Below are 17898 nucleotides of genomic sequence, written 5' to 3' on the forward strand. Positions count from 1 at the left end.
ATGGTGTAGCAGTGACGCAAACCCTCTTTTTCCTGCCACCCTTACAGGTTCTTCTCCCAAACAGGTACCTGTGTCAGTGAGACTTGGGCTGGAGGAATGGGTGAGGGCAAGGCCCAGGGAGCGGCGAGGGGAGGCTAACGCAGAAGATCCGGGGACCTGCCCTGGAGTGGAGCCCGATGAGGGGCCTGGGGCGACCTTCAGCCGGTCGTTCTCGGCTTTCAGCAGGTCCACCTCCAACTGCGGCGAGAACAGACGGGGCGGGGCCGCAGAGTTGGACGGATCTCAAGGCCCGGTCTTCCCTCTGCTCAGCTCTCTGCCCAGATACCCACCTGCATGTTGTGCATCGTCTCCCGAAGTTGGTCCAGTTGGTGGGCAGAGTTGAGGGCTTCCAAGCGGATGTCTGTGAGCTTCATCTCTTTCTCCCACAGCTCGGAGCGCAGTTCCGATACCTCTTTCTTCTCCGGTTCCTCCTCCTCATTGCCATGGAACAGCCTGGTGTGGGGGGCCGGGTGAGCAGGGCCCCTGGAAGAAAGTGAGAGTGAAGCCAGGCCATGTGGGGCAGCGGTAGAGTTGCTAGGGGACATGGAGGTAATCAGCCGTGGTGGGGGGAAGGTCTCATACGCCCCAGGAGAGCCCTGTAGTGCGGTGGCCAGGGGCGAACAACACGGGCTTAACTGCCGCCGCCGGCCATACACCGTTGGTCGGCAGGCCGACAGCACTTACTCGGCGCCATCTGTGCCCACAGAGGAGGGGCTGGAGGACTTGACGGAGGGCGAAGCGGCCTCTGCGGAGCCGCGCTGTAGTTTGGGGGACGAAGGGGCGGAGGAGTCCGGTGTGGCGATCTCCTCAATGTCAGAGTATGAAGAAGCGGACTTGGGTCCCTTTTTTATGCTGAAGGCTTTGTTGAAGGAACTTCGAAGCTAGAAAAAAGCAGATCCAGGTAGAGAGACGTCAGGGCTCCACTCTGGAGACTGGGGGCGGACTGGTTTGGGACTTCTGAGACGGAGAGGTATACAGGCAGGGTATTTGCTTGCTGTCAGTAAGCCTCCCTCTTAAGGCTTCACTTGCTTCATGAAATATGGACAGAAGAGTTGCCTAGAAATTAGGGCTGAGAGAAAGTCAACTGTTCTGGCATGCCGTGGCTGTAGGCTACAGGAACTTCTTGGGTCTGCTCTCTCCCATGAAGAAACTATGCCCCTGAGCGGGACAGAGAGAAGTCCCCAGAGGTCACATGGTGGCCAACCTCTCAATGATCGAACTCCACCTTCTCCAGCAGACCAATTCCTGCTCAGTCTAGAGCCTTGCTCACTTTGGGTCTCAGTGTCCACCCTGACCGTGGCTCATCAGATCAGAATCCATTTATCTATTTACCTATTAACCAGAAACTGGCCATATGATTCTGTGGAAATCAACGGAAGGGAGTGGTATCAAGTTTCTTTTAGTGTCTCTTGTGCTTAGCACATCCCAGAATGGCGAAAACAATCAGATACAAATGCTTTCTCCTATTCCCACTCAAATGTCCTAGAATGAGAAATATTTCCCAGCATTTCCTCAGAATACTTGGGAGACTATAATGTGACCATAGCTTGTTTGACCTTAGGTGTTGATGAGCTTGGGTGTTAGGGCTGTGAGCTAGAGAGGCAAACCAGGGTCCTGGCCCACCCATTCGCATGCATCCATATAGCATGCACACACACACAGGGACACAGATATGGAATGGCAGCAAGAGACAGAGAGTAAAGGAGGGGTCAAAGGCTGTAGGGGACAAAAGTAAACCAGATCTTTGGGACAGTGAGAGAAAAGAAAGGAAAACTTGAGGGTACTCTTTCAATGTGTCTCTTGTGGAACACAGGAAGGCTGTTAGGTAAATGAGGAGAGCTGATGGTGGTGTGTGTTGAGGTGTCTACCAAGTAGGACATAAAGGAGGACCAATCTGGCTGTGATGGGGATAGGAGAGAGAGAGAGAATGTGTGCAGTTAGCTAGAGTGTGCGTGCAGGGGATAGATTATCATGGAGTAGTCAAGCCTCAAGCATCCCATAAAGTTCAGTTCTCTGCAGAGATGAGGAACCAACGGTAAAAAGTTGACTTGCTTGAGATTGCAGAATTGAAGGAAGGCCTGGGACTGGAACTCAGTCTTCCTTATTTTCAACCCAATGGTCTTCTCTACACTATTGCCTCATGGGAAGCTGTGTGTATATGAGAGAGAGAGAGAGAGAGAGAGAGAGAGAGTGTGTGTGTGCGTGCACGTTAAGTGTGTGTGCGCATACAAAGAGATCCCATGACCACAATCTGCCCAAAGCACACGTCCTGTAAGATCACGAAGACCCTGAGTGAGAGACGGTAGTGTTCTCTGTCATTCAGGGTTCCCAAAGCACAACTGTTGGCAGATGTTCATTAGTGTTATGTGGTGAAGGATTCCCTGAATTCAGGAAACAGTGGGTCAAGCAAAAGGAAACAGACTCTTTACTGAGGGACATCTCAGAATGTTCCTATGTGGGTGTGCACTGCAGAAATGCAGGGCTTATGGCATCCCTGTTTCAAGGAGCATCGCCATGGACTTGTGCACAACACACGCTGGGAAATGCTAACCTAAAGAATCAAGTTTAAAAAAATTTTCCTGGCATTTCAGGCCCTTCCTATTTGTGTCCCGCCCTACTTAGTGCTACAGCAGGGATTTTTGTCCCTGCAGAAAGCCTCTCCACACACTCTCTTATCACAGTACCATCTCAGTTTAGCTTTTACCTCCTTTGTGATGTTTCCCCAGCCTCCTGTAGTAAGTTTCATCTACGAGCTCCTCTAGCCCTCATTGGCTCAATTAGGCATTTTGGCACCGTTGGATTGTTATCAATCTCATATGTACAATATTGCTTTTTGTCTCCCCAGCAATTTTGCAGGCTCCTGGATGGTTCAGATTACAGACTCCACTTTTCACATCCTTTCTAACACCTGGCACAATGTTGGGCTAGGTTAGTGGACCTCAGATGTCTGGTTTGTAATGGAAACTCTGGGTTCACTTTCTGCTTGTCTGAGACTATACTCTAATCCCTGAAATGTCTTTGGAAACTCCATGGATGCTCAGAGGGTCTCAGGTTTTCAGGTGGTTTGAGGGTGCCCTGGACTGGATGGATCATATCCTCTCCTATCTCTGGTTCGTCTCCCTATAGAGCTAAATCTTCAGACGAGACCCAAACTGAACTGGTCTTTGGGAATTGTGGTCGAAATTATGTTCATCCAGTGATTCTCTTCCATTTTGGGCTTCTAGGGTTTGAAGGAAAAACAACAACAACAACAAAAATCAGAAAGCTCATTTTCTGGATAGGAGGAACTCCAATTGACTGCTTTTATAACAGGCTGATTTTGTAACAAGGGGAAGACAGGAGGGAATAGATCAGGATTTTGTTGAACTTTTCCATTTGGCCCCCAACCAGACCACTCCTCTGTCCTCATGTGGGGGCAGCCGTGGATGGACCATGCAGTGGAGTGAGTTAGGAACTCTGGGGTGGTTGTTACGGTTAGTTTTATGAGTGGCCGCTCTTTGTTTAGGGGGAGGGAGTTGCTCTGGAAATGGGGAAGGTATGGCAAAAGGAAAGAAAAAACAAGGAGAGAGGAACTGGGTCTCTTACCTCATAGACCTGGAAAAAAATAGGGATTTGAAGTCAGCATTTTGAAGGGAAAAAAAAAGAAGCAACACTTAATCACTCATTTCACACAGCTGGGACCCATCTGTGCTATACAAAGGTTTGGGGGCCAGTCCTACTGCACGGGGGACAGAGGAGAAAGAAGTCTCCTTTTGGGGATCCTCTCCTTACCACAGGCCAACTGAGGAGCTAAAAGCATTTTAGATCTGCCTATGGAATTTCAGAAAGGTCATCCAAAGTCAGTTTAGGACTATTAGGAGCCAGCTGGGGGGGGGTGGGGGGTGGGGGGGTTGGGGGGTTAACTATCTCTGGACTAGTCAATGGTAATATAATGGTTCCTTTTGAAGTAATATGGAAAGTTCCACAAATACCTCTCCAAAAAAATTGAAGAAACAACCTGCAGGAGCATCTAGAATGAATGGCTTTGTTCAGAAAAATCTTCTCTCCATAGTATAGAAGGGAATGGAGGTGGGGTGGGCAAGCAGTTTGATAGGATGTTCCTTTCTGGATATTTCCTTCTGTTGCCAAATATATCTGACCTAATCAAAGGCATGGAGAGCCCCAGGGAAGTGGGTGTGCACAGGGTTGGAGAGACGGCCTTGGTACAAGTGGGGCAGAATGGGGATAAGAGGAGAGTTTAGCAGACTTTGCTCTGAGCTGATGCCTGGGGCTTCGTATTTGCCCCAAGGCACCATATCCTGGTTAATTCTGGAAGGAACCAATCCCTATGCTGAGGTGGAGGTGACCCACCACGGCTCTACATAGTTCCTTCTCCCTAAACTTGGACCTACCCAGCTCTTTTTTTTCTTCTTCTTTGCATCAGCATCCTTGCTGCTGCCAATGCTGGAATGGCTGGTGATGCTGTTGAGGCTCGAGATGCTGTCCGAGGAGTTCTGTCTCTTGATCCGGAGTTCTAGGGGCCAAGTACAAGTGGGAAGAACACACACAGGGTAGATTTAAAGAAGACATGGGACTTAGGGTAAGTGTAGCTGCAGAAGGTGGAGGAGAAGGGCACCAGCAACTTCTCCGTCCACAGTATTCATTTTTTGGATCGTTCTTTCAACAATTATTGAGGGCCAATCATGTTTTAACATAAAAAAAGCTAACGGTAAAAAATAAGTAAGAAATGATCCCTGTTCTCAAGAAGCTTCCAGTCTAGTAGGATAAACAGCAGTACACAAACTAATGAACTCAGCCTGAATAGGTCTGAGAAGGGCTTAATGAGCACTGGCCTTCGATAACTTGATGGAGACATCAACCTACCATTTTTTTTTTTTTAAGTAAACTCTACCCCCAGAATGGGACTCGAACTCACCACCCCGAGATCAAGAGCCGCACACTCCACCAACTGAGCCAGCAAGGCACCCCTCAACCTATCATTTTTCATGATTTTCCCCAGCAATCCTTGGCTGCTTGGTGCTCCAAGGCCAAGTATAACCAGCCATGTGTCCTGCATTTAACCTGAATGAGCTTTAGTTGTCTTATCTGACAGGTAGAACATCTTTTCAGCACTCTGAGGTTTGGAATGGCACAGAAGATGAACCACTTTTCCACCACAAGGAAGAAAAAAGTTAACCAGGAAGGAGATATTTCAGTCTTGAAAGAACAGAAGTTCTTCAGATGGGAACACTGGAAAACTGTTTGGGCTAAAGAAAAAGTACACGCAAAGGCCCCGTGCAGGCTTTGCTTTGGGGAACCTCAGGCAGACTGGAATGGAAGCAGTACAAGGAGCACAGCAAGAGGTGAGGGTGAGGTTGGAGGTTAGCCTCAGGCCAGATCAGCAGAGCCCTGAATGCCTTTTAAGGAAATTTGCCTTTGTGCCATATAGGTAATGAGCAAGAGCAGCAGAGATTCTGGAGCAAGATTTTCTTTTTTTTTAAGAGAGAGAGAGAGTGTGAGAGTCTGCTTGAGATTCTCTCTCTCCCTCTGCCCCTCCCCACCTCTCTCTCTCTCTCTCTCTCTCTCAAATAAATACATAAATCTTAGAAAACAAACAAAACAGGTCATGAGCCAGATTTGGCCAATGGGCCATGGCTTGCTAACCCCTAATTCACATTTTCCCCCAGAACATGTATTGCTTCTATGATAAAAATAAATTTAATGAAAAATTAGTTAACTAAAGCTAAAATGAAGGGCAGCAAAATAAGTGCGTGCCCCTATCACCGGTTACTCAGAGGTTCCAAGTAGTTGTGAGTCAATTAAAATTTTAAAAATATGTTATATATTTTTATATATAAATATACATATATATATTTTAGAAGGAAAGGATTTTTAGAATCAAATAACCTTCAGAAAGTTAGGAACTCTTCTGTGTATTTTTAATTTTGTGCCACATACATTTATTACCTTTTCACAAATAAAACAAGGGTAGGTATCATTGCTTTAAGCATTAGCTTGTTGAACGCTCCTAGAAATCCTCCTGACCAAGTTGAGCCTGAGTCAACCTGAACGGAGGAAAACATGCAAACTCATCACAAAAGAGAGAAATGATTTATTCACTTAACAAATACACATCTGAAGAGGAAGGTGCACCCAAAATAGCTTAATATTCCAGATTCATCACTTATGAGCTGTGTTTGACCAAGTGACTTATTTTCTCTGATCTTATTCTCAACCATAAAATATACTTCATAGGGCTGATATCTGGAATAAATGAATCAATACAAGTACAATCCTTGAAAAGTGCCTAGCACATGCCAAGTGCCCAACAAATACATTTTTTACTAGTGCCATAGGTGGGATACAGAGTGCAAGAGGAGAAGGGGTGGAAGATGAAGCTAGAAAGAAATGTTTGTCTTGGGAGCAGGAAGAGGATAGTACCCCACACTAATGGGTTTGGAGCATATTCTCTTTCCCTTTTTATCTTATTTTATTTTTTAAAGATTTTATTTATTTTTTTGACAGAGAGAGACATAGCGAGAGCAGGAACACAAGCAGGGGGAATGGGAGAGGGAGAAGCAGGCTTCCCGCAGAGCAGGGAGCCCGATGCAGGACTCGATCCCAGGACCCTGGGATCATGACCCGAGCCGAAGGCAGACACTTAACAACTGAGCCACCCAGGCGCCCCTATTCTCTTTCCCTTTAACTTGTTTTTCTGAAATGTTTCAAACACACAGAAATACTTAAAAGCATAGTACAATGGACACCCATATGCCCCCTCCACCTAATTTAACAGTTGTTAATATTTTGTTATATTTACACTTGTGCGTGTTCTCTTTCTTCCTCCACATACAAACAAGTGCACACACACATACAAGCACACATATGTACAGATATTTTCTTGAATGACTTGAAAAGAAGTGGCAGACATCATGACACTTTGCCACTAAATCCTTCAGGACTCATCTTCTAAGAATAAGGACATTATCCCACAACATCATTATCACACCTAAGAAATTAAGAATTAAGCAGTAATTCTTTTAAATTAATATCTAGTCCATACTCAAATTGGAATGATTTCTGATCTCAACTGACATGATTGGATTACTCTGGGGGGGGCGGGGGTGCATGAAGGAAGGACTATAGCAATGCAAGACTAGTTAGGAAATTATTGTAATAATCCAGAAGAAGAGTGATGAAAACCAGAGCCAGGGTAATGACAAGTCAGAACAGAGAGAGAACTGAGTTTCTATCTATCTATCTATCTATCTATCTATCTATCTATCTATCTATCTATCTATCCATCTGCATGAATTATATATAAAACTCAATGGCTTTATATGGCAAACCAGTGAGACATAAAAGATGGCTCTTATATTAGTGGTTTGGGTGACCAGGCAGATGATAATACCTGAAATGGGCCAAACTGCAGAAGGGAAAGTGTTGGTTTGTGTATTTCTAAGGGAGGTGGAGGGACTTCCTTTTAATGCTGGACATGTTGAGTTAGGGATATCTATCAGGTGATCTAAGTGGGGATGTCCAAAAGTATTTGGAAATAGAGGTACAAAATTCAGGATGGGGATACAGGTTAGGAGACAGATACATATTAAGAGGAGGTTGTAAAACTTATTGAGCTAATAAATACTCTCAGAAAGTTTGCAGGATACAAGATCAATATATAAAAAAAATCTATTGTATTTTCATATACCAGTAATGAATAATCTAAAAAGGAAATTAAGAAAAACAGTTCTATTTACAGTATCAAAAACAAATTTAACAAAGGAAATGCAAGACTTATACACTGAAAACAGCAAAATACCACTGTAAGAAATTAAAGAATAAATAAATGGAAAGGCATGCTACCGTTTGCCTTCTATCTTAAAAAAGACCTTGACCCAGGGGCGCCTGGGTGGCTCAGTCAGTTAAGTGTCTGACTCTTTGATTTTGGCTCAGGTCATGATCTCAAGGTTGTGGGATCGAGCCCCGCATTGGGCTCCGGGCTGAATGCGGAACCTGCTTAAGACTCCCTCTCTCCCTCTCCTGCTGCCCCTCCCCTCACTTGCGCTTGCTCATCTCTCTCTCTCACTCTCCAAAAACAAACCGAACAAAAAGCTGTGGCTGGAGCTCTGGGAGCCCAGTCCCTGAAGACGAAGTGGAAGGAAGGAATGGGTTCTGTGAAGGAGTCAGAGGCAGTAGGACAAGGCCAAGATGGGAATGATGACTCAGAAGCTATGGGGAGAATTTAATGAAGAAAGGAGACCATAACAGGGCCAAATCTTGGAAATCTTGGGATACTGCCTCTGTGTGTGTGTGTTTAGGAGAGGTTTTTTTGAGCCCCTACCAAATGCCTGGCACCTTGGTGAATGCTCACATAGGTCTTCTGATTTGATACCACAAACTTCTGGTTAGGTATTATGTCTACTTTACATAAGTCAACTAAACTAAGTACTAACAATTATTAGTTACGTTTTGTAAAAATGGGGGTCCCTGGCGATTTCAGTGAAAGCAGTTCTGGTAAGGGTGATAGTAATGGAAGCAAATTATGGTGGGGTTAGGTGGGTAAGGGAAGCGGAAGGTAAGTTTGTGAAGGAAGGAAAGAGATAAGACTGTAATTAGAAAGGATATAGCGGATACATCTTTCATCTTCTTTAAAGAAAAAAGAGCCTTTAGCAGCATTATAAGCAGAAAGGAAGGAGTGAATGGAGAATAAGAGGTCAAAGATGTAGAGGGGGGTGTGTGTGTGTGTGTGTGTGTGTGTGTGTGTGTGTACCTGAGCGCATGCACGTGCACACAATGGGTATCAGTGCTAGAGGGAGCATCCCAAAGCATTAGACAAGGGATCCCTCTTGGCCAGAAAGGACAGCCCCTTCCAACAAAACGCGAGAAAAATAAGTAAGGATCGGATGACTATAAATTGATGGAGCAGGGAAGTCAATGGAGTTCTTACTTGAAAATGTTTATTTTCTTGATTAAGGAGGAGGCAGAGTCTATGTTCAGAGTGAGGCAGGTCAATGGTGGAAGAAAAGGCTGGAGAACAGTGACAGAGATTGGGGATCACTGCTAGTGGAATAAAAAGGAAAACAGACTACAGACAAGTTAGAGGACCATCCAACTACCCAGAGAGCCTGCCTCGAGTCAGAGATTGCAGGGTTTGGGGGCATCAGACCACTACTCATCTTGACCTTCTCTAGCAGAACTTGACTGTTTGGCTGTTAAATGCTAAGGCTAACTTGTCATTTGAGCCCCACGTAACCACTGTGATATTTGCCTCATTTGAATAATAGATTGCACCCCCTTGGAGAACTGATATGAGGATCAAATAAGATTATATGTGTGTGTGTGTGTGTAAAAATGTAAAGTGTTGATTTTTTAGACTTTATTTTGTAGAGTAGTTTTAGGTTCACAGCAAAAATTCAAAGGAAGGTACAGAGGGTTCCCATATCCCCCTGTCCCCCCAACATGCATAGTCTCCCCCACTATCAGCATCCCTCACCGGAGGGGTGCATGTGTTACAAGTGATGAATCTGCGCCGACACATCCTTATCAGCCAGAGCCCATAGCTGACATTAGGGTTTGCTCTTGGTGTTATAGACATCCGATGGCTTTGAACAAATGTGTAATAACAGGTATTTACCATTATGGTATCATACAGAATACTTTTGTTGCCCTAAAAATCCTCTGTGCTCTGCCTATTCACCCTCCCTCCCCCACTCAGCCTTGAGCCTTTTAGAGTCTCCATAGCCTTATCTTTTCCAGAATGTCATATAGTTAGAATCATACAACATGTAGCCTTTTCTCATTGGCTTTTTCCACTTAGTAATGTACATTTGAGCCTGCTCGATATCTTTTCATGGCTTGATAGCTCATTTCTTTTAATGCTGAGTAATATTTCATTGACTGCCATAGCACAGTTTGTTCATCCATTCACCTACTGAAGGACGTCTTGGTTGCTTCTAAGTTTTGGCGATGATGAATGAAGCTGCTATAAACATCCAGGTTTTTCTGAAGACATAAAATTTTAACTCCTCTGGGTAAATACCAAGGAGTGAGACTGCTGGATCAAATGGTAAAAATACCTTTAGTTTTTTTCTTAAGAATAAAGTGCTGTTTTATTGATGGTCTTTGACAACTCTTGAGCTCTGCCCTCGAGGTTCAGGGGAGGACCCATGGGGATGACAGGTCTGCTCTACTCTCCCTCATCCCCAGAGATGGCAGGGTCATGCCCCTGGCCCTGACCACTCCAGAGCATCATACTGAAGGGCATCAAAGTGCCCTCACATTCTAAAAATCTGGTATGGGACTTGGCACATTGTAGGCACAGATAAAGATCTCCAGTAACCCCATTCCTGTTCTCCTTCAATCTATGGTCAGATGTCTTACCTTTGGGTGTGGTTTCTGAGGCATTAAGGGCTCCCTGAATGACGGCCTGTGCTTCCGAGTTCTTTTTCTTCAGGAAGTCTATAGTTTCTCGTAAATCCAGCAGCTCAGTGTCCTAAGAGAGACATGACAATAGTGTCATTAGTTGGGATTGGGAGCACCTACTCTGCGCCAGGCAGTGGGCTAGGCACTGGAATTCTTCCAGACTTGATAGAGAAGGCAGGGAATTCTCCGAGGGGAGGATTCAGGGTGATGGGACGGAGGGAGAAACCGGTGCTCAGGAGAGAGGGGAGGAGGTCAGCCCTGGTCTGTGTGTGAGGAGAACTCACAGCTCTCATACCTTCTCCTCTGCTGTCTCTGCCAGGTGCCGGAGGCGGGATGTCATATTCACCAGGCTCTGCTCGAAAGCTGCCACTAGATTAGCCTGAAATAAACACGGAAGGTGGTGCCTAAGTTGCCTGAGGCTTGGGAAAAGACAAGACTGTGATGGGAAGTAGTTTGAGGTGATATTCTGTGTTATAGCACTGACCAATGCCAACAACCCTCTTGGTGATTTTTGAATATCGATTTCCCTGAGCAGAGAAGGAAGAATCAAACATCTTTCTGGCCTGAAGAGATTTTCTGGCGGGGACCAGCTTCTTGACAGCATTAAGGCAAGGCAGGCTTTTGGAGGCTCTTGGACACTTGGGATTGGGTACCTATCATTACCAGAGGTGGGACTGTCCCTCTGCTCTTCAGGAGGGCCATAACCTCTGGGTCATTCTTATTATCTTGACTTAACGCCTCCATTTTCTGACGGGCTGGCCCCCATGGGGCCAAGTCACCTCCCAGTAGAAACCATTTGGTGCTTCTCTCCACCATTGCTTTTTTTTAAAGATTGTGTTTATTTGACAGAGAAAGACAGCGAGAGAGGGAACCCAAACAGGGGGAGTAGGAGAGGGAGAAGCAGGCCTCCCGCCTAGCAGAGAGCCTGATGCGGGGCTCGATCCCAGGACCCCGGGATCATGACCTGAGCCAAAGGCAGATGCTTAACGACTGAGCCACCCAGGCGCCCTCCACCACTGCTTTCAAGCACCCTCTGTTCTTAACTCCTTCCCGCTTCTCCTAGTTCCTGGTTTCTCCCCGCTGTCTTTGCAGGGCTGGAGAGAAATAGTTCAGGAAAACTTCAGGGGCGTTCCAAAGTTTGGCCACTAGATGTCACATGTGATTCATGAGGAGGAGGCCGGCGGGGGAGGGTGGAGCTGAGGCAACTTGGAGCCGGGCTAGCACTCTAAGCTGTTCACCTGGCAGCAAGATGTATAGGGAAGGTGAAGGGAATGAAGCATGGGGCCAGAAAAGGGAGCACGAGGGGATGGAGAAATAGCCATCACTGGAGGGTATCTAAGCAAGTCAGTGACTCTAGCAAGAAGTGACAGGCATATTTTGGGCAGATCTTTCATACAGAGCTCGAGGACGTAGGTCTATGACACTTGTCACTGCTTCCTGTGGGCCACTACTGATTCTCTCTTTCGGTTGGGTCAACTCTAGTTTTCAGCCTCTGCCCTTGAAACATGCCTGGAGGCTACATTTATTTGACAGTGGCTGGTGGCAATCCGTCTGGACCAATGTGAGCCTCCTTGTCCACATGCATGCACCATGAACCTGTCAAGGCCTGGGCTCTCCTTGGCAGACCCACGTCATGACCCCGAGCCATTGACTTTCACCTACTGTACAGGGAACTCCTGTTTTCTTGGCCTTGGGGTGTCTCTTGTTCACTTCTCTACATCCCTGTATAGGTGTGTAAACAGCCTGCTTGGAGTCCCTGGACGTCTCTTCGTGAGGGACCCCAACAATGGCTAGCTCCCCTTCTCACTGGGGGCTCCCTCTGCTCTGGATGGGCGTTCCTCCTGTCTTCTACACATCCTCTCCCTCCTCTAAACCTTCCCTAACCCTCAGCCTCACCAGGGTGCCTGTAAGACCTCAGGGCTGAGCAGTGGTGCCAGAGAGAGGCTGGCTCTCTGGAGAGGTGAAACGGCTTGCGGCCCCTCCCTGTCTGGGATGTGTCCTCCGCGTGGGCAGCTGGGAAGTTCCACAGAACGCGACCAAAGCTCTGTCAGGAATCAGGGGATCCCGGAGAGTTCTGGCATCACAACTCCTCCTTGAGGGCAGGGCTCTGACCCTCAGCAGGACTCTGCCTCTAAAATTCAGAACCCATCTTGTCTGGCTGTTTGGTTTGTTCTCTCTTAGCCAAAGGGAACTTCCTGTTCAAAGAAAAATCACCCTCTAAATTCATTTTCTTGGCTCTCACCCAGCCTTGACAACATGATGGCTGACAGATTCAGTGTAAATGAATCAGACACACTAATGTTCTCTGCCCACCTGGTGCCTCTCCCCGCCGCATCTCCCAGATGTGAATTTCCTGGGGTGTGCAGGACGTGACCCAGGCCACCAGCCGTGGTGGGTGGGGCACAAGGGAGGGGAGAGATGGTGCTTGCTTATATTATAATTTTTATGGGTCCCCAAGAGTGGAAGGCGGGTGGGTGATACGGGCTTTCAACAAACTGGTGAGTGCACAACTTATGAGTGGAGGGTTTGGGAAAAGAGAAATAGAGAATAATCAGCGTGGTGAAGGAACTGCTGTTGAAATAGGATGGAAACATGCAAAATCTTGGTGAAGAGTCTCCTACCTGATCCCAAGGGAAGACCCTCGGGCCTGACAGCTGGGTTCCCCAGAGAGGAAGGGATGAGAGAAAACCCAGAAAGTCCTGCGGAAACTGCAGACATGGTCACTTTTGTGTGAACACTTGGAAGGCTCCTGCAAATCCGGCTCAGCTGTTGTTTACAGCTTTGGGGGAAAATGGCTCTTATGTTCTCCGTTTGCAACTTGGTCACAGGGGAGAAACTACCACAGCCTAGTGAGAGGAGGTGGCCTCATTTCCCCAACCCGCAGGGTCGAAAAACCAAGAAAGAAAGAAACTCATTCTACTGCGATGGACTGAGGGCAGGTCGAGGGCGGAAACAAAGAATTCTGGCTCCCAACCTAAAGCTCAGGTGATTTCTGCCACTTGCCCAAGGAGATGGCTACGAAAAGGCAGCTGTGAGGGAGGCAGCTGGACTGGAACGAGAGTGTGTTTCTAAGTTGTGTCACACTCGCCAGGCAGAATGCTCATAGTCAGTTCTGTGCCCGCCCAATTCTGTGGCCTGAACAAAGACAGGAACATACCCCAGGGCATACCCCAGGGCAGCAGCAAAGAGTTCTAAGGGCTCACTACTTGTGTCCATGGCCAATGGCAAGGTTGTTCCCACGTCCATGCAGAACCACTGATAATCCTCCTCGCTTTCTCTAGGGAGTTCAAAGACCACGGGGCGTGAACTCATCATTAGGGTGGGGGCAAAAACAGTTCTCTGTAAAAATCGAGACTCAGAGAAGGCCAGTTCCCCAATCCTCTCTCGTAAAGCTGTGAACAGGACCCGCTCCCTTGGAATCTAAGCCCAGGGGATACCTTACGAGAGAATTCTCCTCCGTTGGCTGAACTTATCTGACCTACGGCCAAAGTAACTGCCTGGGTCTTCCCCTACTTTATGGCACTCACATTGGCAGAAAGTTGAGACGTCAGGGTGGCCACTTTTTCCTGGGATGATTCCAGTTCCCTACGAAGCTTCCGGATTTGCTGTGAAGGGGAGAGAAATACAAACTTATGGCAGCAGCAGAAGTAGGAGATCTGGAAGCAGAATGGGGCGCAGTGGTGTTAACAAGCAGAGACAAAGGCTTCGCACCCTACCTCAGATTGCATCCTCTCCTCAGCCTGAAGAAGGAGCACAGGAGAGAAAGAGAGAAGGAGGTAGTTACTACGGAGGTGAAGAAGCCAGGCCCCAGTGGCAGGGCGGAGAACGTGGAAGAAGCGTGACTCAAGAGGTACGAAGAGGCTGAAACTCAGTGTCTTGGCCGCCCTGGCCCCTCACAGGATGGGCTGAGACCCTACCCGGGGGTTCCAATAAAAGATGTCTCTGGAGCTCGTCTCTAGCCAACTTTGTCACTGCCAAGAAGGCTAGGAAATGGAACTTCAGTTGATCTGAAGACTAATCCTTGCTGCCACTAACTTGAAGGAGTAAAAAACCGGGGGCAAAACAAATCTGAGAACCGAGTTATACCTAACGGCCAAACGCAGTGTGCCCAGTCCCCCGCAGGGAACACTTGGTAAATGCGGTACACTATTAGGATGCTGAAGTCCCATAAACCTAAACCTACCTAGCCTACCTTGCCATGAGTGCTTCCCACTTACCCTGGCACAGAATGGGCTCTATTATAAGGGGATTAGCGATTTTTCAAAGGAGGGGAACCAAAGGGCACCAGAGTTTGCTCAGGAAATCGGTGGTGAGGCCAGAAAGACTACTGAGGAACTGATGCACTCAACCGAGCGCTCCAAGCTCTAGGCGCCATCCCCCGGCCCCACCCCAGATCCACAAGGTATCATGAACAGGTAGCAGTCCCCCTCCCCCACCCAGTTCCCCAACCAACCCAGGTTCTGGGAAGCAGTGCAACGGCAGGCAAGAGGGGATGAGGGAGGAAGAGAAGTAACGCTCTTACTGAGGAGTAAGTGGAGGAGGCACTGGAGGCCAGGGACAGCACTGAGCCATGAACTGAAAGAGAAGCAGAACACAAAGTTAACAGAGGGCTCCAGGGACAAGGGGTTCCTGGGCAGAGCCCGAAGGCAGGAGTTGGATTCTGATTCTGGAGGGCATCTGGAGCAAACAGGAAGAACACCATAGGGGACCCAACTGGTAGCACGACAGCCCTGAGCAGGCAGGTGTCTGCTGAGGAGGCAAGGTCCTGAGCAGAGCTAGCCTCCTCCTTCAGTCTACGTTCTTGGGCAGCCTGGGGATGGCGGGCCCTGGCTCAGCCTGCTCCTGCTTCGCGAGGCACAAGGGTTCAGGGAGAGGGGAAGGAGGTGTTCGTGGACAGGCAGGAAAGTACTTAAGCTGCGCAAGAGGGCAGTTTCCCATCAGAGCTGCTCAGAACAAATCCTGCGATTCGGCCTGTGCCTCCTCTTCTCAGCTCTGGGGACCATGCAGGTGGCCAACGGACTGAAGTGTAAAATCCTCGTTCTGATGCTTCACTAGCCCCACTGAGAGACCCACAGCGCCCCTGCAAGGATGCCTCCAGGCTGAGCGGCCCGAAAACAGCGGGAGGTCTGTTCTCCGGTGGTCTTCCAGCTCTAGCCATTAACACCCACGTCACCACAGACAACCAGAGGGCCCTCCCTGAAGCTAACCTTTGGAACATTCTTGAAAGAGGAATGAGATGCCTAATTCTCTCCCAGGATTGAGAGCCGCCCTTACATCCCTGGACCTTTCCACATTTGCTGAGAGACTGTGGGGAGGAGAGGTTGCTGCTGCCACGAGGAGGGGAGGAACTGCAGTTTCGGGAGCACTCCGAGGGGTACCCCGTAAGCCTTCCACGCTCCATTTCCCTCCCCCGGCCCCGATGGCGGGTGCTCCATCCCAAAGCCCCAGCGCCAGACGGTGCCACCCAAAGGTTTCTGGGCCCCCAGACCCTTCAAAGGGATGGGAAGAAAGAACTGAAATGGCCCCGACTTGATGTTCTGTGAATCATATACGTGTGTGTGGTGGTGGCCGTGGTGGGTGAGGGGACCCAGCAGAGCTGGAATGAGCGTGAACCGCGCTGGCATGAAGTCTCACCATCGTCCGTGGGGTCTCGGAAGGATCCTGACCGAATCATCCCCTTGGGTCTCTCGGCCAGGGACAGGGTGCTCCCCATTTGGGAGCCGCTGTACAGCTCGAAGGCCGCCTCGTGGGTGGGGATGCTGTTGGAGCGGGTGATTCTTGGCGTGGTGGCCGCAGTGGGACTCACTAGAAGGACAGAGGGGAGGGGGACAGGAGAGGGAGGGGGAGGGCAGGAGAAGAGGCAGGGTCATCAGCTCTCTGGGTCCCTTGGGGAATGGAGCACCAGGAGCACGGGAGGCAAATGGGGGGGGGGGGCAGGAGAGGAAGGGGTAGGGGGGCGGGGGAGTGTGCAGGCAGCTGGTGGTTAGGAGTGGGGTCGCTCCCGGGGAGATCGAGCCCTAATGGAGAAGGACCCTGCTGTGGGGAATAAAGGGGGAACAGCGTTTCCTATTTTAAAAGACCTTCCCTCAGCCCTGCCTGCCCGGGAACTGTCGCTTTTGAAGGTCAGGCTGGGGGCCTGGCAGCTTTTCTGAAACCTTCACATCACTTGAATGTGCCAATGAAATGGGATGTTGTGGTTCCGTAGAATACAACTGGCAGCCTGTGAGGACTAAGAATTCAGACCAAGACTCAGATCTGAATGATGACAAAGAGGCAGCTAGAGAAGGGGGCCAGGCTATGGGCTCGGACGGGCTCGGCACTACGGGAGGGACTGAGACTCTCCCCACAAGGGTGTCACATTCTAGGCCACTGGTCGGTTCTGACGCAGCAAGAAACACAGCCCTCTCTGCCCAGCGTTCCCCTGGCTGGAAGGTCAGACGGATGGAGCAGGTGAGAATGTCAGAATCTGCTTTGAAGTGAATCCCGGCTGACCTGCAGCACCTGCTCCCCTCCGCCCCTCCCCCTGCTGGGGTTACAGCCTCCCAGGGTTCACAGCCACATGGAGCTCCCCTTGCCTATTCTTTTGCCTCCAGAGACAGGCGGATGTCTAGTCCCTCCATAAGGACCTGTGCAGAAGACAATTTTACACCTCCCTTGGCCCTTCTGAATACGTAAGGTGATCATGGTTTAGCCCAGCCCCTTCATCCTGCAGCATCAATGCATTTCCCCTTGTTTGGTCCTCAGTGCAGATGGAGAACAAGCTGGCCCCATCCTCCACCTAACGGCCCTTCAGCGACCAGATGACCTTTCCTTATGAATCCCTCCCTTCTCTAGGCAAAATGATCCTGATTCCGTCTTTCCTCAAATGCCCCAAAGCCGTCCCACAGACTGTTACAGGTCCTCGTGTTCCCTTACTATGTTGCTTCACTCAGCTGAACGAGGAGGTGGATCTAGAAAGACACAGCAAACCACAGGCCTGTCCCAGGCTCTGTCCTAAAGGGGTTCCCACTGGGCCCATCACGGCCCGCTGCTCCCCAGGGCCAGGCCTCCACCTGAAGCTCCCTCCCCTCCCGCCTCTGAATCCGCCATCTCTTCCTGCTTCCCTCACCAGCCTTTCTCCTCAGGCCAGCACGGGTCTTCAGCAGCGCTGCCTTCAGGGCTAGGCCGGTCCCGGCCCAGCCACAGCAGCCGGGACACCCGCACTTTTCTGGCTTTGTAGGCAGAGTCCCAAGTCTGCAATCAACGGTTCCCTCCTTCCTCTCGGCCATCCCAGCCGTCTAGTATTGCTCCCCTGGGCGTGGCTGGCGGCTCCTTTCTGGAAAGGACTGCCTGCTCCCTGCACTGGTCTGATCTCCAGGCCTTGCCTGATGGCTTTCCCGCGCCATCATTCAGACTCCCCGCTGCTCCACGCACCCTACCGCTGGTGCCCGGGGACGACTTTTCAGTTGAGGATCTTGG

At 49.2% G+C, this 17898-nt stretch overlaps 1 protein-coding gene across 3 annotated transcripts in view; it reads right to left on the minus strand.

Annotated features, from left to right (window-relative positions):
* NAV1 (neuron navigator 1) overlaps positions 1-17898 on the minus strand; it is a 244790-nt gene that overhangs the window by 11392 nt on the left and 215500 nt on the right. For all 3 annotated transcript variants that reach the window (XM_035010343.1, XM_035010341.1, XM_035010342.1), the window contains 11 exons: positions 16075-16245; positions 14963-15015; positions 14157-14180; positions 13968-14045; positions 10736-10819; positions 10399-10510; positions 4431-4552; positions 3625-3633; positions 724-920; positions 330-522; positions 69-237 (listed from right to left, as the gene is read on the minus strand). In XM_035010343.1, coding sequence (XP_034866234.1) covers positions 69-237; positions 330-522; positions 724-920; positions 3625-3633; positions 4431-4552; positions 10399-10510; positions 10736-10819; positions 13968-14045; positions 14157-14180; positions 14963-15015; positions 16075-16245 — 1212 coding nt within the window. The remainder of the gene's footprint in view (positions 1-68; positions 238-329; positions 523-723; positions 921-3624; positions 3634-4430; positions 4553-10398; positions 10511-10735; positions 10820-13967; positions 14046-14156; positions 14181-14962; positions 15016-16074; positions 16246-17898) is intronic.

Source organism: Mirounga leonina, unplaced genomic scaffold (assembly GCF_011800145.1).
Source record: "Mirounga leonina isolate KUSES-001 unplaced genomic scaffold, KU_Mleo_1.0 Mir_154, whole genome shotgun sequence".
Classification (NCBI taxonomy): Eukaryota; Metazoa; Chordata; class Mammalia; order Carnivora; family Phocidae; genus Mirounga; species Mirounga leonina.